Source organism: Ctenopharyngodon idella, chromosome 7, assembly GCF_019924925.1.
Source record: "Ctenopharyngodon idella isolate HZGC_01 chromosome 7, HZGC01, whole genome shotgun sequence".
Lineage (NCBI taxonomy): Eukaryota > Metazoa > Chordata > Actinopteri > Cypriniformes > Xenocyprididae > Ctenopharyngodon > Ctenopharyngodon idella.
Genome location: NC_067226.1, coordinates 23252858 through 23280723, shown reverse-complemented (window position 1 = coordinate 23280723; position 27866 = coordinate 23252858). Strand labels below are relative to the sequence as shown.

Here is a 27866-nt window from a genome sequence, read left to right as displayed (position 1 = left end):
AGAAGTATAGTGTGTGTGTGTTATGGCAATGGATAGCCACTGTGTAAAATGACCATTTCTAACGTTTTGAGTCTGACATTTCAAATGATTTTCTTAATATTTAATTTTTATTATATCCATTAGGGGTGTCACGATATACCTGTATTGACGATAACCGTGATCATTAAAAAATGAAATATCATTATCGTGTTAATTTGATGTCGCAATATGCATTATTGGCGATAACCATTATATTTCAAATGAATATTACACGTATGATAATAAGCCATGTAAATTATCCAGCACCAGAATCTGGTTGACATCCCAATGTACAGTAGATGGCATTATTGGACCTTAACGCTGGTTGCCATAGTCATAAAACACAAGCAGACGTAAAAGCATGTCATCAGAAATGACAGATGAGACACTCTCTACCCGCACTCCAAGAAAGTTAGTTCACCAGTGTGGAAGTTTTTGGATTCTGCAAAACTCACTTGTTAATCAGCCCAGTCTGCATGGGCTTGCCGATCAACAGTAAGCGCAAAAGAGGGAAAAACCACCAACCTGTTCACCCACCTCCGCCTCCTTTATCTTTCAGATTCGGCCACTGTACAGGAAATAAATTGCCATTATTTTGCTAGTCGTGAAACGAGAAATGTTATATTAACCTGTTAACTTCTGATGCCTTTCTGTGTCTTATCATATTTACATCCTTAGGGCTTCCAAAAGTGTGCTCTTTCAGATAAAAACTTGTGGGTTATCGTATGTTTACTTCAAATATCTTTAGAGAGCAGTATTTTTTTCTATTTTTACCCAAAATAGGATGATGTGAGCATTATGGAGTGCTAAACTCTCACATGTAGTTTGTTTCATTCATACTCGCACAGATAGTCCACAAGTGAGACTCATAAGTAATAAGTTCCAGGAAATCCCTAATATGGACAAAGACATCCAGCAATCACTGTATAGCTGAATAAAATTCAGACAGAGAACTTTTGACTGATTAAACATTAAAAAGAATTAACACACCATTGCGACAGGATTATGGTTTATCTGTGTTCTTCAAGCCATCTTGGGTATTTTCATAAGGAAAATGTATATTTACATTATTTACTTTATCACTGTATACAATACTATAAAATAATATAATTTCTTTTTAATTTCTATTTGACTTATTTATTGACATTTTTTATTTATTTCTTATTTTTTCAAGATTTCTGTAGATATCACGATATATCATTATTATGAATTCTTTTGGCCACGATAACATTGTAGTGAAAAATCTGATATCGTGACAACCCCAATGTCCATTAATAAATGTTGATACTACTGCTACTACTACTACTACTACTAATAATGTTATTATTGCTAGTTCTGTTTGTGCTAGTCTTTTTTGAAAGTTATAATAAACTGAAAACAAACCAGAGATTACAACCGGTCTAAATATGTTCACCTAGGTCCGTTTATGTACATAATAAAGAGTAATTATATATAAAACTGCATCTTAGTAAAATATGTCAACATTTAAACCATTTTTTTTGTACATTTGTATTGTTAGATATTTCAAGTAAGTTGATAACCAATACTTACATTTAAAAGTGTAATCCGGCATTTACTCTCAAAAAATTCAGTCATCACCGGGGCAATGAATCCTGGCCAGGATTGGCTAGGCAGCGAAGGATTGACTCATTCTATCCTTCATGGACCAGAAAAATAAGGATGCATTTGTAGGCCACTTTCGAAGAAGCCTTCGAATTGGAACAGCCTTCGCCGCAGTGCTGTGATGCATTTGGCTTTTTAATGCAGCCTTAGAAGGATGTAGACTCTGAATTGGGACGCAGCTATAGAGTGCAACAGTCGGGTTCCAGAAGTATAAACCCCATTAATTTTCTCCATAGGGTAATTGATTCTTAACGATAACTTATAAACATTTATAGATAGCCCTACTGTAAGCTATGAGGTTTTAACCATCTCATATTAATTAAAACACAAAACTATTTATACAATTTAAGTATGGGGTGATCAGGGCCTACACATTTAATTAACCAATTAAGAAGGAAGGATGCTTGCCAAGTAAATAAGCACTATGATTTTTACATGCACATAAACATAAATTAATACACAAAAGAAATAAGAGAAAATGAAATTATTAAATAACATTAAACAAAGCAATGTAGTGAATATCCCTGTATATAAATTATGCATCAGTGGTGCACAGTTAAGTAATGTGAGAGTTAAAGTGTGTGGGAGTTTTATCTGATGATATATAGTCTAATAATATCTAAACAATGTCTGAAGCTGTCCATGTTCAAACAAATAATCTGCTCACTTGCAATGAATCTACTCCAAATGCTAATAGTTCATGATTGCCAGATTCCTCTGAATCAGGAGCATTCCTAGGAAATTCAATAGCCATGAGTTTACATCAAACAGTGCTTTAAATCCAGACTTAATTCGAACAATGCTGCTGTGAACTCACAAATAAAGTGTCCTTTAAATAAACCGTATTAAACTCTTAGTATCAAACCAAACCTAGACCATTCCTCAGAATACAAAAACCTAGCTCAATAACATCACAGCAGAAACATTAGCAATGTACACTTTTTAAATAATAGGAAAGAAAACAACTTTTTTTAAATGAGTTAAACTTAAATGTTCAAGTTTATTTTTTATAGTGCTTTTATAGTGCTTTTTATTGTGCTTTTATAGTAGCCTTTCTTTTCAAGAAAGTGACTTGGATATATCTACATATACTTTTTGATTCCATAGTTATTCAGAAGCTTTATTCACAATAATGAGGGTTACATTAGTAACTGAGATGTTCCCTTTCTGTTGGTTACTTTTCGACGTTGTGTTGAAATTCCGACACTATACTAAACGCCACAACTTGAACTGTGTCATGAGAGATGGCCATGCTAATGCAGGCAAGCCTCCCCATGCCAACATTAACTCACAACCGTCCAACGCCCAGGGTAATGGAACAATACGGAGACCTCATCCTACCCGAAGGGGGAGGTTAATATGGGTAAAATACATCCTATAGACTCACCAGTGGGGGTTACTACATAGGGAATAGTCCCTGTTTACAGCAAATGGTGATGCAGCTAGCTTCGTCCAGAGAAAGACACTGGGTTTACCGAAAGGGAAACAGTGGAATAATACATCATATGGGGTCACCATTAGGGTGACCACTACATATGGATCACTAGCCAGATTACAAGGGCTCACCTGAAAAGGGGCATACCACGAGTAATGGGCCAAGTGAGTTCCTCTGCCGAACTCATCTACTGCAAGAGTGCTACATGATGGAGAAGGCTGGCCCAGGGTTCACCATTTAATATTTAAAAAGAGCACATTATCACCTCAGGGAGAGGAAAGGCGCTAATGCAAGCACTACATGCAACCAGTTTGTCAGATTTGTCAGACTCAAGATGAAACTGTTTCCATGCTGGGATTATAAAATCTTGCAAGGGTGTTGGGTGTAGCCCAGCTTACAGCTCTACATATGTCCACTAATGAAGCACCATTTGCCAGAGCCGACTCCACGCCTAGTGGAGTGAGCTCTCACTCCTAATGGGCACGGTACACCCTGAATCTGATAAGCCTGGAGAATGGCATCCACAATCCAGCTGGCCATTCTTTGTTTGGAGACAGCCTTCCCCTTCTGCTGACCTCTGAAGCAGACAAAGAGCTGTTCAGATCGTCTGAAGCTCTGCATCCAGTCCAGATATATGGGCAGAGAGTGCACTGGACACAGCAGGGACAGGGCTGGGTCTCCCTCATCAGGGGGGACTGCTTGCAAGTTCACCACTTGGTCCCTGAAGGGAGTTGTGGGAACTTTGGGCACATATCCAGGCTGGGGTCTCAGGACAATGTGAGAGTAGGCCGGCCCAAATTCCAGGCATGATTCACCAACAGGAGGTCTGTCTTCAAAGAGATGGCACTAAGATCAACTGATTGTAAGGGCTCAAACGGATCTTTCTGTAGGGGATGTAGGACCAGTGAAAGATCCCAAGAGGGGATGAGGTGAGGTCTTGGAGGATTTAACCTCTGTGCACCTCTCAGGAAACCTAACTATCAGGTCATGCTTTCCCAAGGACCTGCCACCCACCGTGTCGTGGTTAGCCACTATTCCGGCCACGTACACTTTCAGGGTGGAGGCCGGCAGGTGCCTGCCCAGGCACTACTGAAGAAAGGAAAGCACAGACACAATGGCACATCGCCGTGGGTCTCCACCTCGGAAAGTACACCATGTAGCAAAGAGGCACCACTTCAAGTCATAGAGCTGCCTAAAAGTGGGGGCTCATGCCTGAGAGATCCTGTCTATCACCTCTGGTGATAGGCCTCTGAATTTTGAATTCCTCCTCATCCCATCCAAGGATCAGACATGGAGGTTCCAGAGATCTGGGTGCAGATGCCAGATTGTGCCCTGGTCCTTCCTCAGGGGAATCCACCAGGGAAGAGCCAACGCCATCAGCTTGAGCTCTGAGAAGTCTGAACCAAGTCTGGTTGTGCCAGTAATGCTTGACCCTTGACCCACCTTGACTTTAAGACTGTGCAATCAGGCTTACAGGGGGAAATGCATACTTGCGCAGGCCAAGGGGCCAACTGTGGGCCAGTGCGTCCGTGCAGAGGGAGTCTTCGGTCAAGGAATACCACAGTGGACAGTGGGAGGATTCCTGGGAGGCAACCAGGTCTACCTGTGCTTCTCTGGATCGACTCTATATCAGCTAGACCACCTGGGGATGGAGTCTCCACTCTCCACGGAGTGTAACCTGTCATGAGAGCGCATTGGCTGTGCTATTGAGGTTGCCCAGAATGTGGCTCACAGTGACTTCAGCCGCTGCAGAACCCGGAAGCGTGTGTACTACGTGAACAGTGTAGGAGACTGACATGGAAGAGAAGAAATTGTTGAATAAAGTTGTTATTTTTGTTTGTTTTTTGCGCACAAAATGTATTCTCGTCGCTTCATAAAATTAAGGTTGAACCACTGTAGTCACATGGACTTTTTTAACAATGTCTTTTCTGGGCTTTGAAAGTGGTAATTAAATTGCTGATTTCATCAAAATATCTTAATTTGTGTTAAGATACGAAGGTCTTATGGGTTTGGAATGACATGAGGGTAAGTAGTTAATGACAGAATTTTCATTTTTGGGTGAACTAACCCTTTAACAAAGTAAATGTGTATAGATCATTCCGCACAAAATAAGAAAATTATATTTATATCGGAAATTAGGTTGCCTTTTATTAGATATATCAAATTTAAAAAAGAAAAATAACTTTAAACCTTTTCCTTCAAGTAAATTACAAGTATTTATACCGTTACACAAAAAAGCTATAGGCAGATAGATTTACATTTCAGCACTTCATGAATGGACAGCGACTCTTGAGCAGCACTTAAAGCTCGTACACACGTGTGCATGTTAAGTGAATTTTTGGGAAACGCACATGAAAACGTTTGTATGTAGAGAAAGCTAAGATCTAGGGAAACGCGGCCCTACATGGATGCCTCAGGCGAATGCTGCAACTTCTGTTCGTCTGTGCGCTCTTTTGATTGGAGCATGAAGTGGGTTTCCAGAAAACGTTACGACATGTCTTTTGCTAAACGCAACCACAAGATTTAAAGTTTGTTTTCCCCCCAGTATTTGTACAAAACGGCCTCCCACCGTCGTGGCCAGTGTGCGCATGAGCCAAGCGTGAGAGTCCCTCAGCTTCACCAACACAAGCGTTAAAACGCACAGGACTGAACGCCTCTATCACGATGGACAGTGAATGGCTTTTATTCCGCCATAAAAGTACAATTTATGGACATTCGAGATGTTTTGTTCTTCTTCCTCTTTCTCCTCTTCTTCTTCCTTTTTTTTTTTTTTTTTTTTTTTGAAGAGGGAAATGTGCAGGTGCCTACGGTTCAGCACTCTGGACAGCGCGCGCGAGTTGCGCCTAATGTGACTTATTAGGCTACTGTAATTATTTTGTCACAGAGGAAGAATCATGCAGCTGATAACATTCATCACAAACTGGGGCAAATACATGGCAAGGAGACTTCTGAAGTGAGAAATGGACTTTGCGGAAATTCTATTTGCTTTGTTCATCGTTGTGGTTGCGATTGTTTCTTTGTTGTCGAACTTACTGGTGTTGCTATGTTTCATCCACAGCAGCGAAATACGCCGACAGGTGCCAGGGGTGTTCACCATGAACTTGTCGTTTTGCAACATACTGATTTCTGTCCTGAACATGCCGTCCACTTTCATGGGGATTGTAAAGCACCAGCAACCTTTTGGGGACTGCCTCTGTGGCACGCTCAGTTTTCTGGAAACCTTTCTGACAGCCAATAGTATGCTGAGCATGGCAGCCCTCAGTATAGACCGCTGGATCGCTGTGGTTTTCCCGCTGAGTTACTCTAGCAAAATGCGCTACCAGGACGCGTTGGTTATGGTGTGTTATTCGTGGCTTCACTCCTTCACTTTCTCTCTCATCCCGGTGTTTTTCTCATGGTTTGACTACAGTCCCATTTACGCATCCTGCACGTTGCATTTGAGCGAGGAGAGCGCACGGATTAAGTTTACTGTGTTCACCATTGTCTTTCATGCCACCAGCTTCATGCTCTCGCTCCTGATTTTGTGCGTTACATACTTAAAGGTGTTAAAAGTTGCACGCTTTCACTGCAAGAGGATTGATATTATAACCATGCAGACCCTCTTCTTACTGGTAGATATTCATCCGAGGTATTTATGACCATTTATTCTTCATCATAGGGATGTTTGGCAAGGTTTCCCACTTAATCGTGTGTCATTAATATTATGTACAACTCTTTTGTAGTGTTAAGCAGCGCTGTCTTTCAGAACAAAAGAGGAGAAAACAGCGAGCTACTAAGAAGATCAGCATTTTCATTGGCTCTTTCATCATCTGTTTCGCCCCTTATGTTATTACAAGGTATGTCGGTTTAAAAGCTTAACATTTTTCAAACCACTAGGTACAAACACTATCACTATGTAATAATCTGGGAGGGACTATCATACAGTATGATACCGAGATCTGAAGATATACTGAGGCTGATGATGAGGGACGCAACGAAGCGGTTTGAAACGTTTAATTGTGCATTATGAATTTAATTGTCTGGTTGTAGAAATGTTTTGCTATTGAAAAGTACAAAAGTGCCTCGAAATGGCGTCATTTAATTGAGTCGTGAGATGACGCTAACAAGACAGGGAAAAAATGTTTCTAAGAATAGCTCTTGTGCGCCAGAGGTGACAGAACACAGTCTTTTCGTCTCGCGGGTGATTCGCTCAGGATCTTGTAAGAAAGCTCACCTGATCTGAAAACTATTTTTTTCTTTTCCATATTTACTTATCAGTGCTCCTATACTGCTCTGTATGTAATACCTTCTATCCTTACTTCTATTCCCCTTAAATAAAATGGTCACATATCATTAAGTCATATCGTTGTTAACCACAGATCAGACGGGTAGCAGAACTGATTTTTTAGTTTTGTTTTTACCTTTTGACAGAGTAAAAACGAAATGATTAGAACATTAAAAGCATTTTTACTATTGATTATTTTATATAGTTTAATATTTGTATATAAAGGGCCATATTTCATATTTTCAAAGTTACAATTAATGTAATCTTTATGCATTACGTTTATGGAACAGTGTTTTGCGATTAAAAATAACCAAAATTGTCCATTTGTAAGCTACTCATTTCTTACTTGAGAATGAATAGTTGTTATTTAAAATTTGAGTAATTATCCAAACAACACATTAACATGTTAGGCTACATCTAAGGACTGAAACATTGTGCTGTTTATCAGTAGATTCTTTGAAAGATCCCTTAAAGTCCCCCTGTGGTGAAAATCAAGTTTTTTAATGTTGTTTATATGTCTATGTAGTGTTTTTAATATGCTTTAAGACAAACCATGTGCAAATTCATAAATCAACGCCACTGCTGAGTATTTTCTATTTAAAACTGCAGTGAAAGAAAGTTTTGAAATCGCTGGTGTTTCTGAAGTCACAAACTACCTTGTAACCAATCACGGCAACGTTCCGGCGGGTTTTAGCATATCATTAACCATTAGCGCTCTGAAGCAGGAGAGTCTCTAGAGGATATATCCCGATATATTTTTCTGTTGATATAAAAAAAAATAGGGTAGATTGGCAATATAGCGGGTGTATGATGTAGATAACGATGTTATGATGAACTCTATGCCTTCCTCTTCTGAGTTGCTCAAAGCGTTTCTAAGGATACTGATTGTTAGAAGACAGCTGCTGTCTGACTCGCGAACGGGGACGTGGTTTGTGTAACATTAGCAACACATTATTAGCTGTTTGATAATGTAGTCAAGCAAAATTCTAATCATATTAATTACAGTTATGTGTCTGGCGTTGTAAAAAGCTATACCATTGTGCAGCGTTTACCTCAGTAAATTCACGGGGGGCTAATTAGCATATTCATATAGACGCGTAATAAACGAGGCAAGGGTGTAGTTACATTCAAGCTATGAAGGAATTTTTTTTTTTTTTTTTAATGTGTCATTTTGGTGATCAAAGATGAGTTTTAAGGGATACAGTTGTTGACTACAGGGGGACTTTAATTATCTAGCGGATTAATACTGATTGTATCATTATATAAAAGAGCATAATAATTTTTGCATGTGTTTAGTACACAAAATCAGTCATGTTAAATTAATACTGAGTTGTGTTTTTGTGTGGTTCTTGTCTGGATGCTGTCAACTATGTTAATGGATTTGTGTGTTGTTTCCAAGGTTGACTGAGCTGCTTCCCTTTGTGGATGTCAACCGACACTGGGGTATTGTCAGCAAGTGTTTAACATACAGCAAGGCAGCTTCAGATCCTTTCGCCTATTCCCTTCTGCGGCAGCAGTATAAGAAGGTCTTGATAACAGTGGCCAATCGCCTGTTGAAGCGTGATTTAAACCCTTCCTCTGGACACAGCAGCTCTATGGACACAGAGAATGACTACAGTCTTCAGAGAATCAGCTAATGGCACTTGCACAATCAGGAAAAGCCAAAAGCCTTGATAAAGGTGTGTGTGTGTGTGTTTATGTGTCTGTGTCTGTGAAAGAATAGGACTGCGTGGTCACAGTTGGCGGCTTTTGCAATTCAGCGGCCTGTTTCAAAGAAACAGTTGGAGCCCCAAAAAAGACATACAAGAATATTGTATGCAATGTGACTGCAATAACTTTTTAATTATCTCTGTTATATTTAACAATGTTAACTCATATTTCATTCTTAATAGTCTATTTATAAATGCATTCTATGTACCACTATCCACTATCTAAAAACAAAATCAACATTCAATCTTCGTTACTCTCTCAGCGAGCACCTTGGACAGCGTAATTAAAAGTCCTTGAGAGCAAAGAAATTAAATCTAGAGAACATGGATTAGATAAGTGATTTAATAGGAGTTAGTAATACAATATGTATACGAATAATCTACATCAAAGGAAAATATTTTACACTTAGGCCTATTCCGATTTTGGCATATAGATTTTGGCATATAGAACTTGGCTACAAGTTTATGCTTATTATTCAGCGATCTCATAACGTTGTGTTGAATTGACATCTGGGCAAGTTTGGTCTGTCTTGCAGCATGGTGGACCACAGGTATTTTATCAGCCAAAGGCGCAAGATATAAATATATACATATATATAAGAAATGATTATGGAAAAAAAAATTAAATGAAACTAAAACTGCCGGTAGGTTGCGGCAAATCATTGTCTTGACATCAATGAATCATTCAGCCAAATGAATTTCTCAAAACGGCTGATTTATTCAGGGACAAAGCATGTGACTTTCTTTATGAGTGAGTCATTGAGTCATTCTTTAAGGTGATGATACACGTGGCAACCTTTAGAGCAATGTTGCTTGGGCACTTTCCTAATGAGAATGGGCAACAAATTTCTATCTGGATACTTTAGATCAAAATTTGTTGCCCATTCTCAATGGGAAAGTGGCCAAGCAACATCGCTCGACAACATTGCCCGGTAACATTGCTCAAAAAGTTGCCATGTGTATCATCACCTTTGGACCAATTTGTTCAAATTCGTGCATTGATTCAGGAACGCAACATCACTGTGTTGCTCAGAGATGAGCAATGGCAATGTGGATTTGTTTGGAGCTATTTTTTTTTTAGTGAAATAGAGCAAAAACAGATGTTTTAAGTCTAAAATTAAAGTCATCTAATATTAATTGATTTATTGAACTGTTGTATAAAATTACATTTGCAATCGTGCTGATATTCCAGAAAACAGCACTCTATCCTGTTATAAATATTAAAAACAAGAACTCATACAGGGACATTTTTTGCCCTATATATCTCGAATTTTGGGGGCATTTTTATTCATTGTGGTGGTATTTTTGCCCTAAGCAAGTGTTAATATCACACCACATCTTGTTTACTTTCTTGTTAAAAGACTTTACACTCAAAAGCTGGTCACTGGACAGTGATGCATTTTGTTATATATTAGTAATTGACAGAACAGCCAAAGCTAAAAATCTCTATTATTGATTTCGGAGCTTTTATAGCTTTTAACATAAATGAATGTACTAGATTCCTGTAACAGCTGTTAGTGCTAGTACATTGTTCTATTTGGTGGGATGTTGCGAGTTGTTTTTAAAAAGTGACTTTGTTAAACTTTTGATGTAGCTACTTTGCACAGTACAAGAAATTATAGTGTATTTATTTATTTATTTACAATGAATTCAGTTAAGCAGTTTACAGAGTACCAGAATTTAAACTAATGAAGTGCTTTATACAGCTGTATTAGTGCGCGATTTGTTAACATTTGTTGAATTAATTGTTTTGTGAATATGGTGCAATAAAGATATCTATATGAATAATGAAATGAGTAAACCTCTAAATGGAAACATGTACACTATTTTACCAAATTAATAAGAAAATTGATTGATTCGATTTACTGTATTTAATCAATGCTGTGCATTTATATTATTATATTTATATTAATATATTATATTATTTACATTGCTTTTTTTTTTCTACAAGTGCAATTTTAAAGATGGAACTAGTTACTGACTTTAGGACTTTTTTTTGGGACCTCCAAAAAATTTATTTGATCTTCATGATCTTCTGATCATTAAGAAACAAATTACAATAAGCTTACAATAAGGTTTCATTTGTTAACATTACTTCATGTATTTACTAACAGTAACTAACAATGAGCAATACATTTGTTACACTATTTGTTAATCTTTGTTAACATTAGTTAATAATGTTCATTGTTTGTTCATGGTAGTTCACACTGCATTAACTAATGTTAACAAACACAACTTTTGATTTTAATAATGTATTAATAAATGCTGAAATTAACAACAAAGATGAATACATGCTGTATTGTTCATTATTAGTTCATGTTAACTTAACCAATGTTAACAAATGAACCCTTATTGTAAGTGTTACCGAAATAATTAATAATTAAAGGGCATACAAAAATAAAGATATTTAGGGGGTTTGTACATTTTAAAATTAGGGATATTACTTTTAATGTAATTCTGTACCTGTAAATATCTGAAAACAGGAGAAGAGGGTAGTCCAAATTTTTGTCTAAATTGAGCAAAAAGCAAATACATTGTCAATATATAAATCCCCTGTGGATATAATTCCTTTTTCTTTCCATGATAAAAAGGTTTTATCTGTCTGTGAGGGGAAATGCATGATTGCAGGCTATTGGAGTAAGAGTGTGCATTTGTGCACTTGTGTTAAAGACCCTTCTAAGAAGGGAGGAATCCTGAATATCCTGCTCAATGCAGGAGTGGAGGCAATCAACTCCCCGGGATATGCACTCTGTAAACATGTAACTGTAAATAGTTCTCACTTTAGATTAAAATGGGAAAATGTCATTAATTAAGTGGTTTAAACCAACCTTTACTAGACATTAATTGCTTTAATATTACATTTTTAATGAATATGAAGACTTCAGATGCAAAAGCCTGAAATTTTCTTCAAACCTCTAAATGCCATTTCTTCTAAAATGATCATTTTTATCAGGCTCCTATGTTTAGGTTCAGTAATTTCACTTTAATGGCAATCAATAACTCTTTTTCATTGCCATTAAAGTGCAATAACTGAACATAAACATAGGAGCCTGATAAAAAAACGAAGTAGGAGCCTGATTTAGAAGAAACGGTATTTAGAGGTTTTATATACATTTTTATATTTTATCTTTATACACATATTTCTGTGATGGGTAGGTTTAGGGGTAGAGTTAGTGTAAGGGGATATAATATACAGTTTGTACAGAATATAAATCATTACGCCCATGGAGAGTTCCCATAAACAACATATGCAAACATGTATATGTGTGTACATGTGTGTTTTCAACAATTTCAACTTTTCTCTTTTTGTAAGTAAAATTAACACTGACTTCGAAAAAACAATGATTGTTTACCATTGTTCCAGATTCTTTTTTTTTTTTTTTTTTTTTTTTTTTTAAGGGGGGGAAGCAAGAGAACAAACTCATTACTTAAAGGGATAGTTCACCCAAAAATGAAAATTCTATCATTTACTCACCCTCAAGTTGTTCCAAACCTGCATGAATTTCTTTTTTCTTCTCAACACAAATGTAGATATTTTAAATAATATGGGTAACAAAACAGTTGATGGGCCCCAGTGACTTCCATAGTATTATTTTTTCCAATATATGGAAGTCAATGGGGACCAGCAACTGTTTGGTTTCCGACATTCTTCAAAATATCTTCTTTTGTGTTCAGCAGAAGAAAGAAATTCATAAAGGTTTGGAACAACTTGAGGGTGAGTAAATGATGACAGCATTTTCCTTTTTGGGTGAACTAAATTCTATTTTAAGATGAGCTCTTGCTAAGAAATGAAATTTAAATCTTCCTGCAGGGTACAAGGTATCACCTCAGATAGCTGGCTGTATGATGGATTGCGCAATGAAAAATTAATATATTAATCAGAGAGGGGAAAAAATAATACAGCAGTAGAACATTAAGAGGAGTTACTAGGCTATGATAAACTAGAATGATAAACTAAATTTACAGAAAGCATTAAGACATGTTTATTCATTGTTTACACTTATTTGGCAATAAGATTGTCATATATCCCAATTTAAGTCATAATTAAGTCATATATTTTTAATAAAGTCATATATCACAGGCTCAACACATTAACTTAAAATTAAATAATCAGGCACACTTCAGCATGCAATTAGAATTTTAAAACATCTTCCCCCGGTTTCACAGACAAGGCTTAAGCTAGTCCTAGACTAAAATGCATGTTTGAGCTGTTTTAACTGAAAGCAACTTGTGCTGACATATCTTAAAATATGTCAGTGCCATTGTTTTGTCTCAAGATGCACACCAGTAATGTTATTTTCTAGTGTACATTTATAAAATCTCCTTAAATATCCTAATTGAACTAAGGCCTAATCCTGGCTTAGGCTAAGCCCTGTTTGTGAAACCGAGCCATTGTGTACATAACTGCAGAGAGGATATTTGAAAAAATAAATACATAAATAAAACAATGTAACGGGTGTAATGCGTCACACCTATATGCTCGATATGTGTACGCACAGCTGCTGGAGAGAGGCGGCAGCACATCAGGTAAGTGAACAATCCACACAGACTTGTATTCTGATTAAAATAAGATTTATAGGTCACACTTTAGATTAGGGTCCAGTTCTCACTATTAACTAACTATTAACTGTGACTTTTGCATCAATAAATTCCTAATTACTGCTTATTACAGTTTTTTCAAATGCTAAGAAGCACCAGTCAATACTAAAGCCACATTTTCAAAACTCTTCACACATTTAGCGAAACAGTAGTCAATGAGGACCAAACTGTGAATATTTTTTCATTGCTTTCACACAACATGCATTCAATGACCACATTTTCCAAAATCCATGAACACTTTTGTCATTCATACTTCACCATCTGCAAAACACTGTATATTTGCAGCACATTTTTCTAACACACTGCTTTCAAAACTGATAAAAGCACATTCAAATCAGAATGATGGCAAACTCTGTGCATATCTGCAATAATTGTGCTGAAATATAAAATCTTAGCAGAATATTTACAATGTAATTAAATAATAATTATTCCAAACACAACTAGCAATTTCAGCTGACCCAGGCGTCCTATTTTTAGTCTATTTTCTTAATGCATCGTGTTTCCTTCTGGAGCATCAGTGAATGTTTGAACCTTTTTTAATAGTTGTGTTTGAGTCCCTCAGTTGTCCTCAGTGTGAAAAGATGGATCACAAAATCATACAGTCGCTGCTGGAAAGGGTTCAAATATGCAAAAGATGCTGGAAAATCAAAGAATTTGCAGGACCTGGAGGATTTTTCTGAAGAACGTTGGGCAGTTTAACTGTTCTGGACAAACAAGGGAGTCATGAAACACACACACACACACACACACACACACACACACACACAAGCCGTGGATCATCCTGATAATGACACAGATTATTAAAAATCAAGGGTATGTAAACTTTTAATGGTAGTCATTTTTATAAATTCAGCCCTTTTGTGGATTATATGTAAACATCTTTTATGTAAAATATCTTATTCAGGACAGAACTAAATAAATAATAACATGCATTGTATGATTCCTCTTATTTTGTTAAAATAATTAACATTTTGCAGATTCTGCAAGGGGTTCACAAACTTTCAAACAGCACTATACAGTATATGAAGAGTTCTGTTGAAAAAAAACCTCTAAGTGCCATCTGAAATTTTATTCCAAAATGATAATTTTTGTCAGTAAACATCTTTTATGTAAAATATCTTATTCAGTATCAATATGACCTGTGCATTGTCTTAATAAAGCTTTTTAATGTTTTTTTGAAACACTAAGACCTTTTCACTACTTTTCAAATAGTAAAAATGCATTTGAACGTATGTGAAGTTTCAGACAATTTTCCAAAATTAACTTAATATAAAAATAATAATTTTGTAACTGACAAAGTCAGTTATAAATGATGAAATCCTTAAAAAAGGGTCAAAGGTCAGATGTAGAAAACTTATTTTGGAAAATGATTGTAGCTTTAAATGTAAAATATAAAGTAATTATTATTATTTATTTATTTTTAGCTGTGATTTGATAATGTTTCCTAATTTCCGAGCTGTCTGTGTTTCTTGTAGTTTATTTGTTCTAATTTTATTATAGACTGTTTACTTATCTTTAATATTGTTTGAAATTAATACGTTATATTTATGTAGAATTTTTCATTTGCATTGTTCTTGCATTCCATGTAAAAAGTCTAGCAAATAAAACAATTTTACTAGCCAATGGTGACTCAAGCTTCAGTGTGTCCGTAGAAGGTTTGGAGTTTATGCAATTTAGAAGAATAAACAATTTTGTATTTTCATGAGGCTTAAAAGAAATATATAATTGAATAGCATCTGTATAATAATAACAAACCCTTAAATGTACTTACTAAATGCCCAAGAGGCAGCAAATAAAGTGCAAAAAGCCATGGGTCCCAAAACAGAACCCTGGGGAACACCACAAGGCAGAGATGCTGTTGATGAGGCATAATTTTGAACTCTGGCTGAAAAAGACCTGTCTGATAAGTATGAAGAGAACCACTTTCCAGAGATGCCAACACACTTTATCCAGGACCTTAGCCATCAAAGATAACTTAGAAATAGGTCTATAATTTTGGGGCAAAGACGGATCAAGACTTGTTTTGAGAAATGGTTGAACAACAGCTTGTTTGAAATCCCTTGGAACATGACTGGAACATGACTATTAATTATAGAAAGCACATACATTTTTTAAACAAAGCAGTGGGTACCACATCCAGAGGACTTGAGATTTTCATAGAGTTAACCAGTTTGGTGAGATCTTCTAATGCAGGGGTGCCCAATCCGGCTTCAGGTTTTTTTTTTAAGTGCGTCAGTAACTTCAATATCCTGCATTTATTGCATTCATTTATTTTATTTTTTTCCATTTTCCCTTAAAAATATACATTTCAAATGTCAGATTGTTAACTGTACAGTTATTAAGCATGTTACCAGTTTCTCTGAACATCATTATTACCTGGTGAAGGCAACCTGAAGAAAAATATTAATATTCTCCATTTTTATGTTTTAACATCTTAATCAAATTTTTCATCATAAAAAAAATCAATTTTATATTTTTGTATATTATGAAATGTCTATTTAGTGTTTCTTTTCATGAGCTGTTTTTCAAAGCTATACTGTTGACTTGTGCTGATCTTTTGTTCTTTCTGCAGATGTGAGCATGGGTTTCTAAAAGTTTCCACTAGCAAATGTAAATAACGAAGTGTTAAAGTACATGATATTTTTTAGCCACGTCTACAGAGAAAATGTGTACATGGCCGAGGCAAAAGAAATTTATTCAGATTTTTGAGTTATATTTCAGATATAAGAAGTTGATTTCTGTTTGTTATTTTCATATTAATTCTCTTTATTAAATTTGTAAAAATCAATATGTCTTGTTTATTATTTGATCATTTATTAATAATAATAAAAAAAAAAACGATTTAATCTTCTGACCTGGATCTCCTCATTGCATCATTACCGTAGTGCTTTGAATCAATAATGGTTTAGGGAAACCTGCAGACTGACAAACATTACTAGGCAGAAACTTCCAGGGAGGTGTGTTGAGGCAAGTTGGAGCTAAACTCTGCAGGACAGTGACCCTCCAGGACAGAGTTTGATAACATTAGAACAGAAGTGTCCAGAGAAAAATTCTCTAGAGTTGTTGGCCTGGAGATACAAGGTATTTGAAAGGAAGGAGAATGAGTAATGTTATCTTGTATATTGTTTATCTTAGCCACAAAGATGGAAAATAAACTCTTGCACTCATCAACTGAAAAAGACTTGAACAGCAGGTAATGGAGGAGAGACGTTACTGATGGTGTCAAACATAATTTTGGGATTGTGTCTACTACTAGATATGTGACTTCAACATTGCATGTTTGGGATCTGATGACAGCTTAGCCTAGTAATGTCTGTCAGTCTGCAAATTTCAATAAACCATTACTGATTCAAAGCGCTAAGGTAATGATGCAATGAGGAGATCCAGGTCAGATGATTAAATCGATGCAGTCTAACAAATCAAAAGAAACTGGCAGCAATGCTAGTACAGCAAACCATAAAAGCATCAGCATAGATTAATTTTTACAAAGTGCTTCTGATACCCCCAAACAGAAATAATGTAATTTTTACTGAGGATGGATTATGCCAAATTCTTGTTTGATAAGCAAAAAACAATACTTCAATTTTAAAAATATTTTCAAGCCTCTCAGAGCCCAAAAGAGAACTATAAAAAGAGCATCAGGGTTTAAAAATAAAACAGTTGTTGTTCACTTCAGATCTAAAATACAATCACAAAAACACAACTTTAAACTTTTATTTATACAAACATAACCTTGCTGGTTTTACAAAAAATTACTGAAGTAAATATTAGTAGTAAAGCTTTGCATGTGTGAATAAGGCAGTAAGGGTGTGTATCAACAGATGAAGAGAAATTAATTTAGATAATATTTTACCTGAATAACAATATTCAAAAAATTCAAAAAATATTGGACATGTAAATAAACGACAAAATTCAGAATGTTTGAAATTTTGGCACCTAAATTAAAAAAAAAGCAACAAAAAACAAAAAAAAAACAGGTTACACAGTACACAACCACCTTCAGAACACTGATTTGTGCATAGAAAAATGTAACAACATTTTAAAGTCACTTATTCTGAATCTTTTAAGATTTTTTTGCCACTCTTCGGCTGCAGACTGGATTGATCATGTTTTGAGGCATATCTAGAGAAGAGATTAAAATAAGTAATAAAACAAAAAAATAAAATAAGAAAATAAAACTATTTGGCATGTTAAAAAAGGAGGAAATATTAGTGTTACAACAAGAAACAAAAAACGGAGAGCCACAAAATGGAAAATCAGGAGTCGTACCGTTTTTGCCTGTACTTTTCTTGGTCAGCAACTGGCACCATGTGCATAAGCTCCAAACTAGCATTTATAGTCTTCAACATTTCGAAACGCTTTCGCCCATGCACCTAGAAAGTAAGGAGAAACCTCTTAAATTATTTTCTAGAAATGTCTTTTTATAAAAGTTAATTTATAAATATTTCCGTGTTACACACGTGCAGAGTGTAGATCTCCTCATCGTCATTCTTAATCCTCTTGCTAAAATCAAGATCAGCTGCAGGGACTGGCTCTTTTAACTGATCAGACGTCTGACGCTCTGGAATTAGATTAAGGTGAAAAAAGAAATAATGTCAAAAAACATTTAATGCACATATTACTGGGATGCGTTTCCATTGTTTTAACAATTGAGAAAAATGGAAATGCACAAAGTCCTCAGGCCGGACCCAGCACAAAAGACGTGATGCTGAGGCAGAATTAATCTCACTGACCTTGATTTTGCAGCTTTGCCTTTTTTTTTTTTTTGTACAATAACATGCTTTTGATTTAGTTTTATTTAAACTTTTGCAGTTGGACTACTGCATTTTTACAGTATGGAAATGCTGAATATACAGAAATTCAATACTCCACAATATTATACTTACAGGACACAATACATTCACCCAAATTTGCAACTACAATACTTTAATTGCAAAGTCTGTTTACTGCATCCAATATACTTTTTTTCCCCTGTAACTACATGTCAGGATACTTATTAATATAACTTCATCAGAAAGAAGACAGACATGTACACCTAGGATGGCTTGAGGGTGAGCAAATCTTGGGGTAATTTTCAATTTAAAGTGAACTAATCCTTTAACAGGGCCTCTGTCACATTTGACGGTTTGTATAAGGTACCAAAATGAGCAAAATCATGAATCATATTATTTTAAATAAAATATATACCAATATTTTCCCAGTACCGCTATACCACGCAACCCTAATTTACTGATGCATGTATGATCTGAAAGCTTTGTTTGATTTTGTTTTAAGGCAATTGTCTCATTTTGCCAGAGTCGTCAGTGGTTTTGTGAATGTAGTTTGAATATTTGGTTTTGTGTTTAAAGCTGTGGAGAAAATGTTTAAGAAAGCAATTGTGAAAAACTAAGTTGGGGCAGTTATCCATCTTATTTTCATTATTTTTTAATTTCTCTTACTTCTCTTTGACCCAGTAACCACCTCCCCTTTAGTCTTTTTCAGGTTGTCTTCCTCCGTTTTGCGGTCACGCCCTGGACATGCACACACTCGAACTTCAAAACATTGGCGACCAAGAACCTGTCCGCTGTAAACGTAGAACACCAAACATTCAACCATGATCTCCAGTGCTGCCAGGACAGACAAAAGAAGAGAAAACTGGAGAAAGGGACTCACTCGAATGTCTCCAGGGTTAGTATGGTGAGAATTGGCCTCCTATTCATCCCACCCATACAGCTGCTATTGCACATGAAGTTCAGTAGTATGGTGGTTGCCACTGAACCCAGCTAGAGGAACAATACCAAAATACAAACAATGAGGAATTATGTTTTCCATGGAGTAGTAATTCAGCAACCACATGTCTCCCTTTATTTTAAGTTCCCTCTAATCCAGCTCATTCTTCTGAGAGAGGTTTCAGCTTTCTTACTTTAATTGGGGACTCCCAAGCTTCTAGACATCTACTAAAGCAGGGGTATTCAAGTGGTTTCATTCGAGGGCCGGATTATCAAATCAAAAAGTTGAGGAGGGCCGGGGGTGGGGTGGTTTCTTATTGGTAAGAATTATTTTATCTGTAATATAGGCTTAAATGAAAATATTCTGACAGTGAGACTTGGTAACCACAGGTAAAACTACACATGGCTACTCACTACCAATGTCAAATGATATTATATTATGATGTGTTATATAGGCCTATTAAAAAAAAAAAAAAAAAAAAAAATGCCTAAATGCAGGTAAAAACTATATACACCTTTACAAAAGGAATGAATTATATATCCCCTTACCCACCTAATAAATATATTGCAATATAAATAGCTACAACATAGTATTCAATATAAATATTCCACATTTCCACAATCCATGGTAAATTACTACAGTTCATTCATGGTAAATGTTTGTAAGGGTGGTGGTTTTGGAATTTAAAAGTCTTCTATCTTCATTCATGGCACATTTCTCCTGTTTTCCTCATTGTTGGGAATTTTGAGGATGTTTCATCCGATTTAAAACTAGTTTAATCATCGAGTGATTTGTGGTTTGTAACCGAGAGGTGTGTGTCGAATTCTTACTGGATGTCGCAACGCTGTTTATTAATGGTGACCGGGAATAAACGCGGCTCCTTTAAGCTTTCGTTCCGTTATCCACTGGGCCGTTCTGCATAGTTCAAACTAATGAAACACATGAAAACAGCGCTATTTGTTCTGTATATGTTGTTACTGACCGAGAAACAACTACAGATGATTCAGTGACAGAGCGGTCCAAACAAATCCAAATAGTTTCAGATCGTTATGTAATTGATACAATAATTTTTTGAAGCACCAAGTTACACTCAACAGGTGATTTTATATATATATTTATATAAATGCTTCGTTCATTAATTTAAGAATTTAAGCGGTGTGCTGAATTCTGGTGTACCTGTGGGGACACGTAAGGCAGCGTCACACTATGCCTCTTGGTGTTTGGATCCTCGTGGTACTGGATTTTTTGACTGCCCTCCACACGGATGAGATGACTACGGTGAGAAACACCTAAGAGCAGCAGAGGGCAATAGACAAAATGAATACTGACTGGCATTGCTGACTTTCTAACATCAACTTATATTATACAGTATAATATGGATTTCTTACAAATTCATAACAAGACTTCTCATTTAAATTGCATAATTTTAAAATTCCTTTTTAGGCAAAGTAACAAGCATTAACAGGGTGACCAGTATGCAGAGTAGATTCTTAAACTTTTACAGTTGGTCCACCCTCATCTTCAGTATTTAGTTTAATCCCGGTACAGTGAAGCAAACATCAGCTCTCATATCATCTTTTCACATTATTTAAGTGTACCTCATTTCCAATACAGAACACACATGCCCATGCAACGTTAAGACGAGACCTGGTCTAACATTATTTTGTAATTTATTTTTACATTTTTTGGCTCTTCCTTAAACAAGCTTTTAAGCCATTTGCTTGATAAAACTACAAACATGTTTAAAAGTTATGGTTATACTTCCCAAATAGCGTGACGCATACTTTTAAACATTAATGATGCTGCTCTCTTGCCAACCAAACTTCCACTGCAACATTGCAAGTATACATGCGTTTTCAAAATCTCACAAATTCAGCTGTATTTAAAACTCACAAACCTTCGTTGTTCTCAGCGACACTCTGGTGGTGTGGACAGCGGATTACCACCTCAGAAACATGCTCCGATTTCTTATAAATTGCTGTGGCTCGCAGCATGGCACCCTGAGGCGGTTCTCTGCCCACAAGTACATCCACAGGACATGTTTTTGCAAGCTGACAGTACAGCTTATTCAGTATCTGAGAATACTGTGGGACAGACAGAGGGTTACAGCATGACGGAGGGTTACAGCACCTTGCGGATATTTTTCCTTACACAAACGCATTGCTTCAGAAGGCCTTTATTAACCCCCCTGGAGCCGTGTGGAGTACGTTTATGATGGATGGGTGCACTTTCTTGAGCTTCAAACTTCATTGGTCCTGTGCACTGCCATTATAAAGCTTGGATGCATCAGGATGTTTATTAATGTAACTCCGATTGTGTTCATCAGAAAGAAAAAAAGTCATATACACCTTGGATGGCTTGAGGGTGAGTAAGTCTTGGGGTAATTTTCATTTTAAAGTGAACTAATCCTTTAAACTTTGCAAATTGCAATTAATTTGAAATTCACATGTGTTTCGAACTGTGGTGCCTGGTCTGACCGGATCAAAGTTGCAATCCCTATACTTGACATTGCATAACCTGTGATGTGACTATCGCGGATGTGCACATTGCGATATCGACGCTAAAACGATATGCATCGTTTAGCCCTACTGGCTAATCCAGGAGTTTTGTCTCAGACCTTGGAAATCTGTCTGGGACAACAAAAAGGCTCAAGAACAAAGCACAAGGTAAGAGAAAGAAAGCTCCTAATAGAACTGATATATATACACAGGTGCTGGTCATATAATTAGAATATCATCAAAAAGTTAATTTTTTTATTATAAATTATTTTTAAAAATGAAACTTTCATATATTCTAGATTCCCTACATGTAAAGTAAAACATTTCAAAAGTTTTTTTTTAAATTTTGATGATTAGAGCGTACAGCTCATGAAAGTCCAAAATCCAGTATTTCAAAATATTAGAATATTTCCTAAGATCAATCAAAAAATGGATTTGCAAAACAGAAAAGTTAAAGTTCTTTAAAGTATGTTCTTTTGTGCACTCAATACTTGATCGGCAGGACATATTACAGCAAATGACTTGCTCCTAGCACAAATTACTGCATCAGTGAAGTGTGGAATGGAAGTGATCAGCCTGTGGCACTGCTGAGGCACTATTGAGCCTTCAGATCATCTGTATATTGTTGGATCGACTGTTTCTCATCTTTCTCTTGAAAATATCCCATAGATTCAGGTCAGGCATATTGGCTGGCCAATAAAGCACAGTAATATCATGGTCAGCAAACCACTTGGAAGTGGTTTTTGCACTGTGGGCAGGTGCTAAAGTCCTGCTGGAAAAGGAAATCAGCATCTCCATAAAGCTTGTCAGCAGATAGAAGCATAAAGTGCTCCAAAATCTCCTGGAAGATGGCTGCATTGACTTTGCACTTGATAAAACACAATGGACCAACACCAGCAGACGTCACGCCCCCCCCCAAATCATTATTGACTTCAGAAACTTCACACTAGACTTCAAGCAGCTTGGATTCTGTGCCTCTCCAGTCTTCCTTCAGACTCTGGGACCATGATTTCAACATGAAATGCAAAATTTACTTTTATCTGAAAAGAGGACTTTCGACCACTGTTCACTGTCCAGTTCTTTTTCTCCTTAGCCCAGGTAAGATGCTTCTGACGTTGTCTCTGGTTCAGAAGTGGCTTGGTAGTCCTTTTCCTGAAGATGTCTGAGTGTGGTGACTCTTGATGCGCTGACTCTGGCTTCATTCTACTCAATGTGAAGCTCTCCCAAGTGTTTGAATCGGCTTTACTTGACAGTATTCTCAAGCTTGCGGTCATCCCTGTTGCTTGTGCACCTTTGCCTACCCAATTTCTTCCTTCCAGTCAACTTTGCATTTAATATGCTTTGATACATCACTCTGTAAACAGCCACCCCATTCAGTAATGACCTTCTGTGACTTACTCTCTTTGTGGAGGGTGTCAATGATTGTCTCCTGGACCATTGCCAAGTCAGCAGTCTTCCCCATTAGTGTGGTTTCAAAGAACAAAAGATACCCGGAATTTATACTGTAGGGATTGTCATTTAATGAAACTCAAATGTAAATATTCTAATATTTTAAGATACTGGATTTTGGACTTTCATTAGCTGTACGCTCTAATCAACAAATTAAAAAAAAAAAACTTTTGAAATGTTTTACTTTACATGTAGGGAATCTAGAATATATGAAAGTTTCATTTTTTAAAATAATTTACAATAAAAAAAATGAACTTTTTCACGATATTCTAATTATATGACCAGCACCTGTATGTATATGTATATATATATATATATATATATATATATGTATATATGTATATATGTATATATATATATATATATATATATATATATATATATATATATATATATATATATATATATATAAAAAAAAAAAAAAAAACACCTTGATACTATTGGACTAATACAATTACATTCTGAACATCTAGAAGTTCTAAAAAATAACTGACATGATTTCTGACAATGACCCTTTACAGTCAACAAAATATGAATAACGTTATGCAAATTTGGGAGGAAAAAGAAAAGTACATTTAAAATTGTTTATATTCAAAATCTTTTGCTCATCACTCACTGTGGATGTTGCCTGACTTTGTAGTGCTGGACTGATTAAAGCGTAACTGGAAATCATATTCCCCAGGATAGTCAGAGATGGAGGGCACTACAGTTGCAGGAGGTGGAAGGTTGTCCACAACTGGCGCCACATCAGGTGCAGTAACAGCAGTGTCAGTGGTCCCCGGGAGATCCAAGTCAAAGCCATCGGTGAAAGGTCCATCGGGCAATGCCTGTGGTAGTGAAGAGTCTGAATTGATGCTTCATTCTGTTCTTGAATTTAGAATTAGAAGCAATAAAATAAATGCAGCAGTTAAGTTTCAGTCAAAACAACTGTTGGACCTTTGGTAGCAGAAATCTGGTAAGTCATTTAAGTCATATTTTTAAAAAACATCCACTTTGAAGTGTAACTCAAAAAAAGATAAAGCACCAGCTTACAGCAGTAAGCCAAGCATCACTGTTTGTACGAGGCAGCTCCTTGATCAGCTCACCAACTCCTCTATGGAAGTAAAGAAATAACGTAAAACAGTTGTTTTATGAATGGGGACGCATTTGTAAGTTAATAATCTATAAAAAGAAAAGATTAAAGGACATACATTAAATGTAAAACTTAACATGGATGACTGAATGCACATGCATGATGCATTTTTGTCACTAATGCAATATTGTGCTGCTGTACATCTCATTTTATTATTAGACTGCAACAAAGATTCATTTTTCTAGTGAAACAGACTTACAACTCCATCCAAATCTGCTCAAACTTGCCCTGGCTCATGGGCAGCTCAAACTGCTCGCCATCACTCATGATGACTCCACCTGTTTACACCAATCGCATATTAGGAAAAAATAAGTGTGCATAAGTATTGCAAACAACACATTGGAAACTAGAACCCTTGCTCATATCTACTGGAAACTGCCTCTCTGAACCAGAAACCAGTGATCAAGAATACAAAATAATTACATCCTTTTTTAAATCTAAAACATGTCATCCAAACAATGTCAAAACATTGTGATGGTGTCATTACAGGGCCTGTTACTGATGGTTTAAAAAAAACAAAAAACAAACAAACACAAGACTAAACTACCAATACCAAAAACTCAGAGTAACTCGACACCAAAACAAAGAAAGTTGGCACACTTGACTTCACTGTGGGATCGAAGACATCTCATGGAAAACTAATAAACTAATAAGAGGCGTAAAGTGTATTGACGTCCACACAAAAGAAAATAAATAATTAACCTCTGCGTGTTTAAACACAAAAGTATCATGCCTTCACATCGAGCCCAAATCTAAACAGGAATAAATCGAATAAAAACGTAACAAACGCTGTTCAGATAACCCGTGAAAGAAAACCGTGTGTTAACATCAACCATATTTCATCACTAGTTATGATAGAGGAAATCCGCTGTTTGTTAGATCGCGCACGAAGATTTTCAAACGCGCGTGTTAATCAATCAGCTAATCAATACCTCGCCTCACAGTGAAGTTCCTTTCCCAAATCTCTACATACTTACTCAAACGTCAATGATATGGGGGGAAAAAACACGTGCTGTTCTAGATTAACGCTATCTGCAAGTTTACAGTCTCTTCCTTTATTCATCAGCGAAAGAGCAGCGCAGTCACGTGGGAGCGATCATGTGACCAACCAGAGGCGCGTATCATCAAATGGCATTATTTGAATTCACAAGAAAATATGAAATCTTTAAAATATAAAAAAAGTAATTGTGAATTTTGACTTTTTTTCTCAGAACTGCCATATATACTCACAATTGCTAGTTATAAAGTCAGAATTGCGTAATATAAACGTGCTTTAGGGAGTTATATAGTCACGGGATATAAACTTGCAGTTGTGGGTTATAGTCAGAATCGCGAGATAAGTCTCAGTTGCCTGTTTTTTTTATTATTCTGTGGTGGAAACGAGCTTTCACATTCCAAAACACAGCCAGCTGTACCAGCCACTGTAGACCTTCAAGTGTTTTAATATGAAGATCCGTATATCAAGAGCAATGATGCAAATGGCATTGTAATGCATTAAACAGTTTTTGTATGTTACTTTAATAATAAACCAGGTGACGGCTCGCCACTATTAGAAATGGAGCCAAGAAAAGAGATGTTTAATTGGGGATAACTAGAAGGGGATGAGTCCCTCAAATCACTGAGGGTTCTGAAGTGAGGTTACTCTAGTCAAGTGCAGATGTAATGTGTTAGCAACGGCTCCACCATAACAAGAATAGCAATGTACAGTGAGATTATTTACAAGTAATAACAAATAATTGAAATGTGTAGTATCCTGGAGTAACCACTAGGTGTCGTTTTAGTATTCCAAGTGTTGTGTTCTTACCTGGGAAGGTAGTTGAAGAATATGTCCCATGTGGGGAGGCTGTAACTGCTGCAAACAGAAAGTAAAGTGTCAACTTTTCAAGCATATAATACAACTCTCCATGGCCTGCTTCCCAATGCCAAACCTGTCTGGCACATCTACAGTTAGTTTTAGAAGTGTTTTCTAGAGGGGCAGTCGTAATGGTTAGAGAGTCAGACTGGTACCCCAAAGGTTGCAGGTTTGATTCTCAATACCAACAGGAAATGACTGAGGTTCCCTTGTGCAAGGCACCTAACCCCCAGTCTCTCTCCGAGCAGCTGCCTACTGCTCTGTGTGTGTGTGTCCACAGTTTGCAGTGTGTGTGTGTGTTCACAACTCACTACTCCTAATGTGTCCACTAACTTGGATGGGTTAAATGCAGAGGACAAATTCTGAGTATGGGTTACCCATACCATACTTTCACTTTCACATTTGAAGAAACTGAACCAGATGTGTGGTTTGGACATCATAAACAAAGCAGACTGCACTATTTTCTGTTTCTGAACAAGTAGGCTATTTAATTGTTTCAAACAGCCATTTCAAATGTCATTTGATCAGTCACACTACATCCAGTTGTGCATGTTAGATTTGAACTTTTACTAAGCTTTTAATATGTTACATGTTGTCATATATTTACTATTTTTACATTTTTATTATGGAATATTGAATTGAGTAATGTTTACATGTTACATATAATACAAATAGCCTACATATAATACACTGCATTTTGAGAATGGGTAAATTTGTTCTTTATGTGTGTACGGTATTAATTTTAATTTATTCGGGTCTTGAAAAGGTCTTAAAAAGTCTTAGATTTGAATTTTTTTTTTATTAAAAAAACAAAAAAAACAAAACGTATTTAACGGATAATGAGTGGCAGAAAATTACCAGGACATTATCTAGTAATTTTACATACATTTCTGTTAACCATAAAACACAACATAATGAAGTTCAAAATTCAAAATACAGGTAAAAGACCTGTATCAAATAAATATGGAAAATTCTGTCAAATTAATACAGTACATTGTGCCCTATTTTTACTGTTTTTTTTATTTTAGAGTGGGCCTTTACTGCACACATCCAGAGAAACTAATACTCATTTAATGAGATACACTGAATATTGAGTACCATTGTGCATGGAGAATATGGAAATATCTAATCAAAAACATCATGTGGTCTACTTTTTGCACTGGATCTGCATTAGCAGACCCTGTGTCTGTCTTTAAGGTATCTGGTTTCTCTGGGTTGAGTGAGAAAGGCACACATGACTCTGACAGGGGCCCTTCAGCTGACAGATATCAGATTCAACCGCTCTTTCTTCAGGCAGGAATATCAGAGGATCAAGGAAAGAGGGTGTTCAAAAAGAACAAGACAAATGAGAGAGAGAGAACATGCAGGCGTGAGGCATGTTAAACTAACAGGGGTGAGTGGTGGGTGGTAATAAGGGATCTTAAATTAAGCGAACGACATCAGACATTTTTCCATTGCGTCGCTCACGGATTCGGTGTCAGACTCTAACCCCCTGCCTCGCAAATCTCTGCTTAAATAAAAAAGTCTGCACACCTCAAGATATAAGTGGTATAGTCCACAACTGAGGAGCACCTGTTG

At 36.3% G+C, this 27866-nt stretch overlaps 2 protein-coding genes across 3 annotated transcripts; one reads left to right on the top strand and one right to left on the bottom strand.

Moving 5' to 3' along the window:
- Positions 1-5542: 5542 nt before the first annotated feature.
- Positions 5543-17622, top strand: gpr78b (G protein-coupled receptor 78b). 2 transcript variants are annotated; one of them, XM_051900478.1, is made up of 4 exons: positions 5554-6029; positions 6135-6704; positions 6799-6912; positions 8740-17622. In XM_051900478.1, exons 1-4 carry the CDS (start codon positions 5971-5973, stop codon positions 8975-8977), a joined length of 981 nt encoding a protein of 326 aa, XP_051756438.1. In that variant the 5' UTR covers positions 5554-5970; the 3' UTR covers positions 8978-17622. The 2 variants fall into 2 exon arrangements, with proteins under 2 accessions (XP_051756436.1, XP_051756438.1); XM_051900476.1 differs by having other exon boundaries at positions 5543-6704.
- LOC127516134 (cellular tumor antigen p53-like) lies at positions 17349-25571 on the bottom strand. Its single transcript, XM_051900479.1, has 11 exons — positions 25414-25571; positions 24636-24714; positions 24337-24397; positions 23933-24131; positions 21255-21452; positions 20534-20646; positions 19301-19410; positions 19087-19211; positions 18109-18209; positions 17918-18021; positions 17349-17770 (listed from the first exon to the last, which is right to left on the bottom strand). Exons 2-11 carry the CDS (start codon positions 24701-24703, stop codon positions 17698-17700), a joined length of 1152 nt encoding a protein of 383 aa, XP_051756439.1. The 5' UTR covers positions 24704-24714; positions 25414-25571; the 3' UTR covers positions 17349-17697.
- Positions 25572-27866: the final 2295 nt, after the last annotated feature.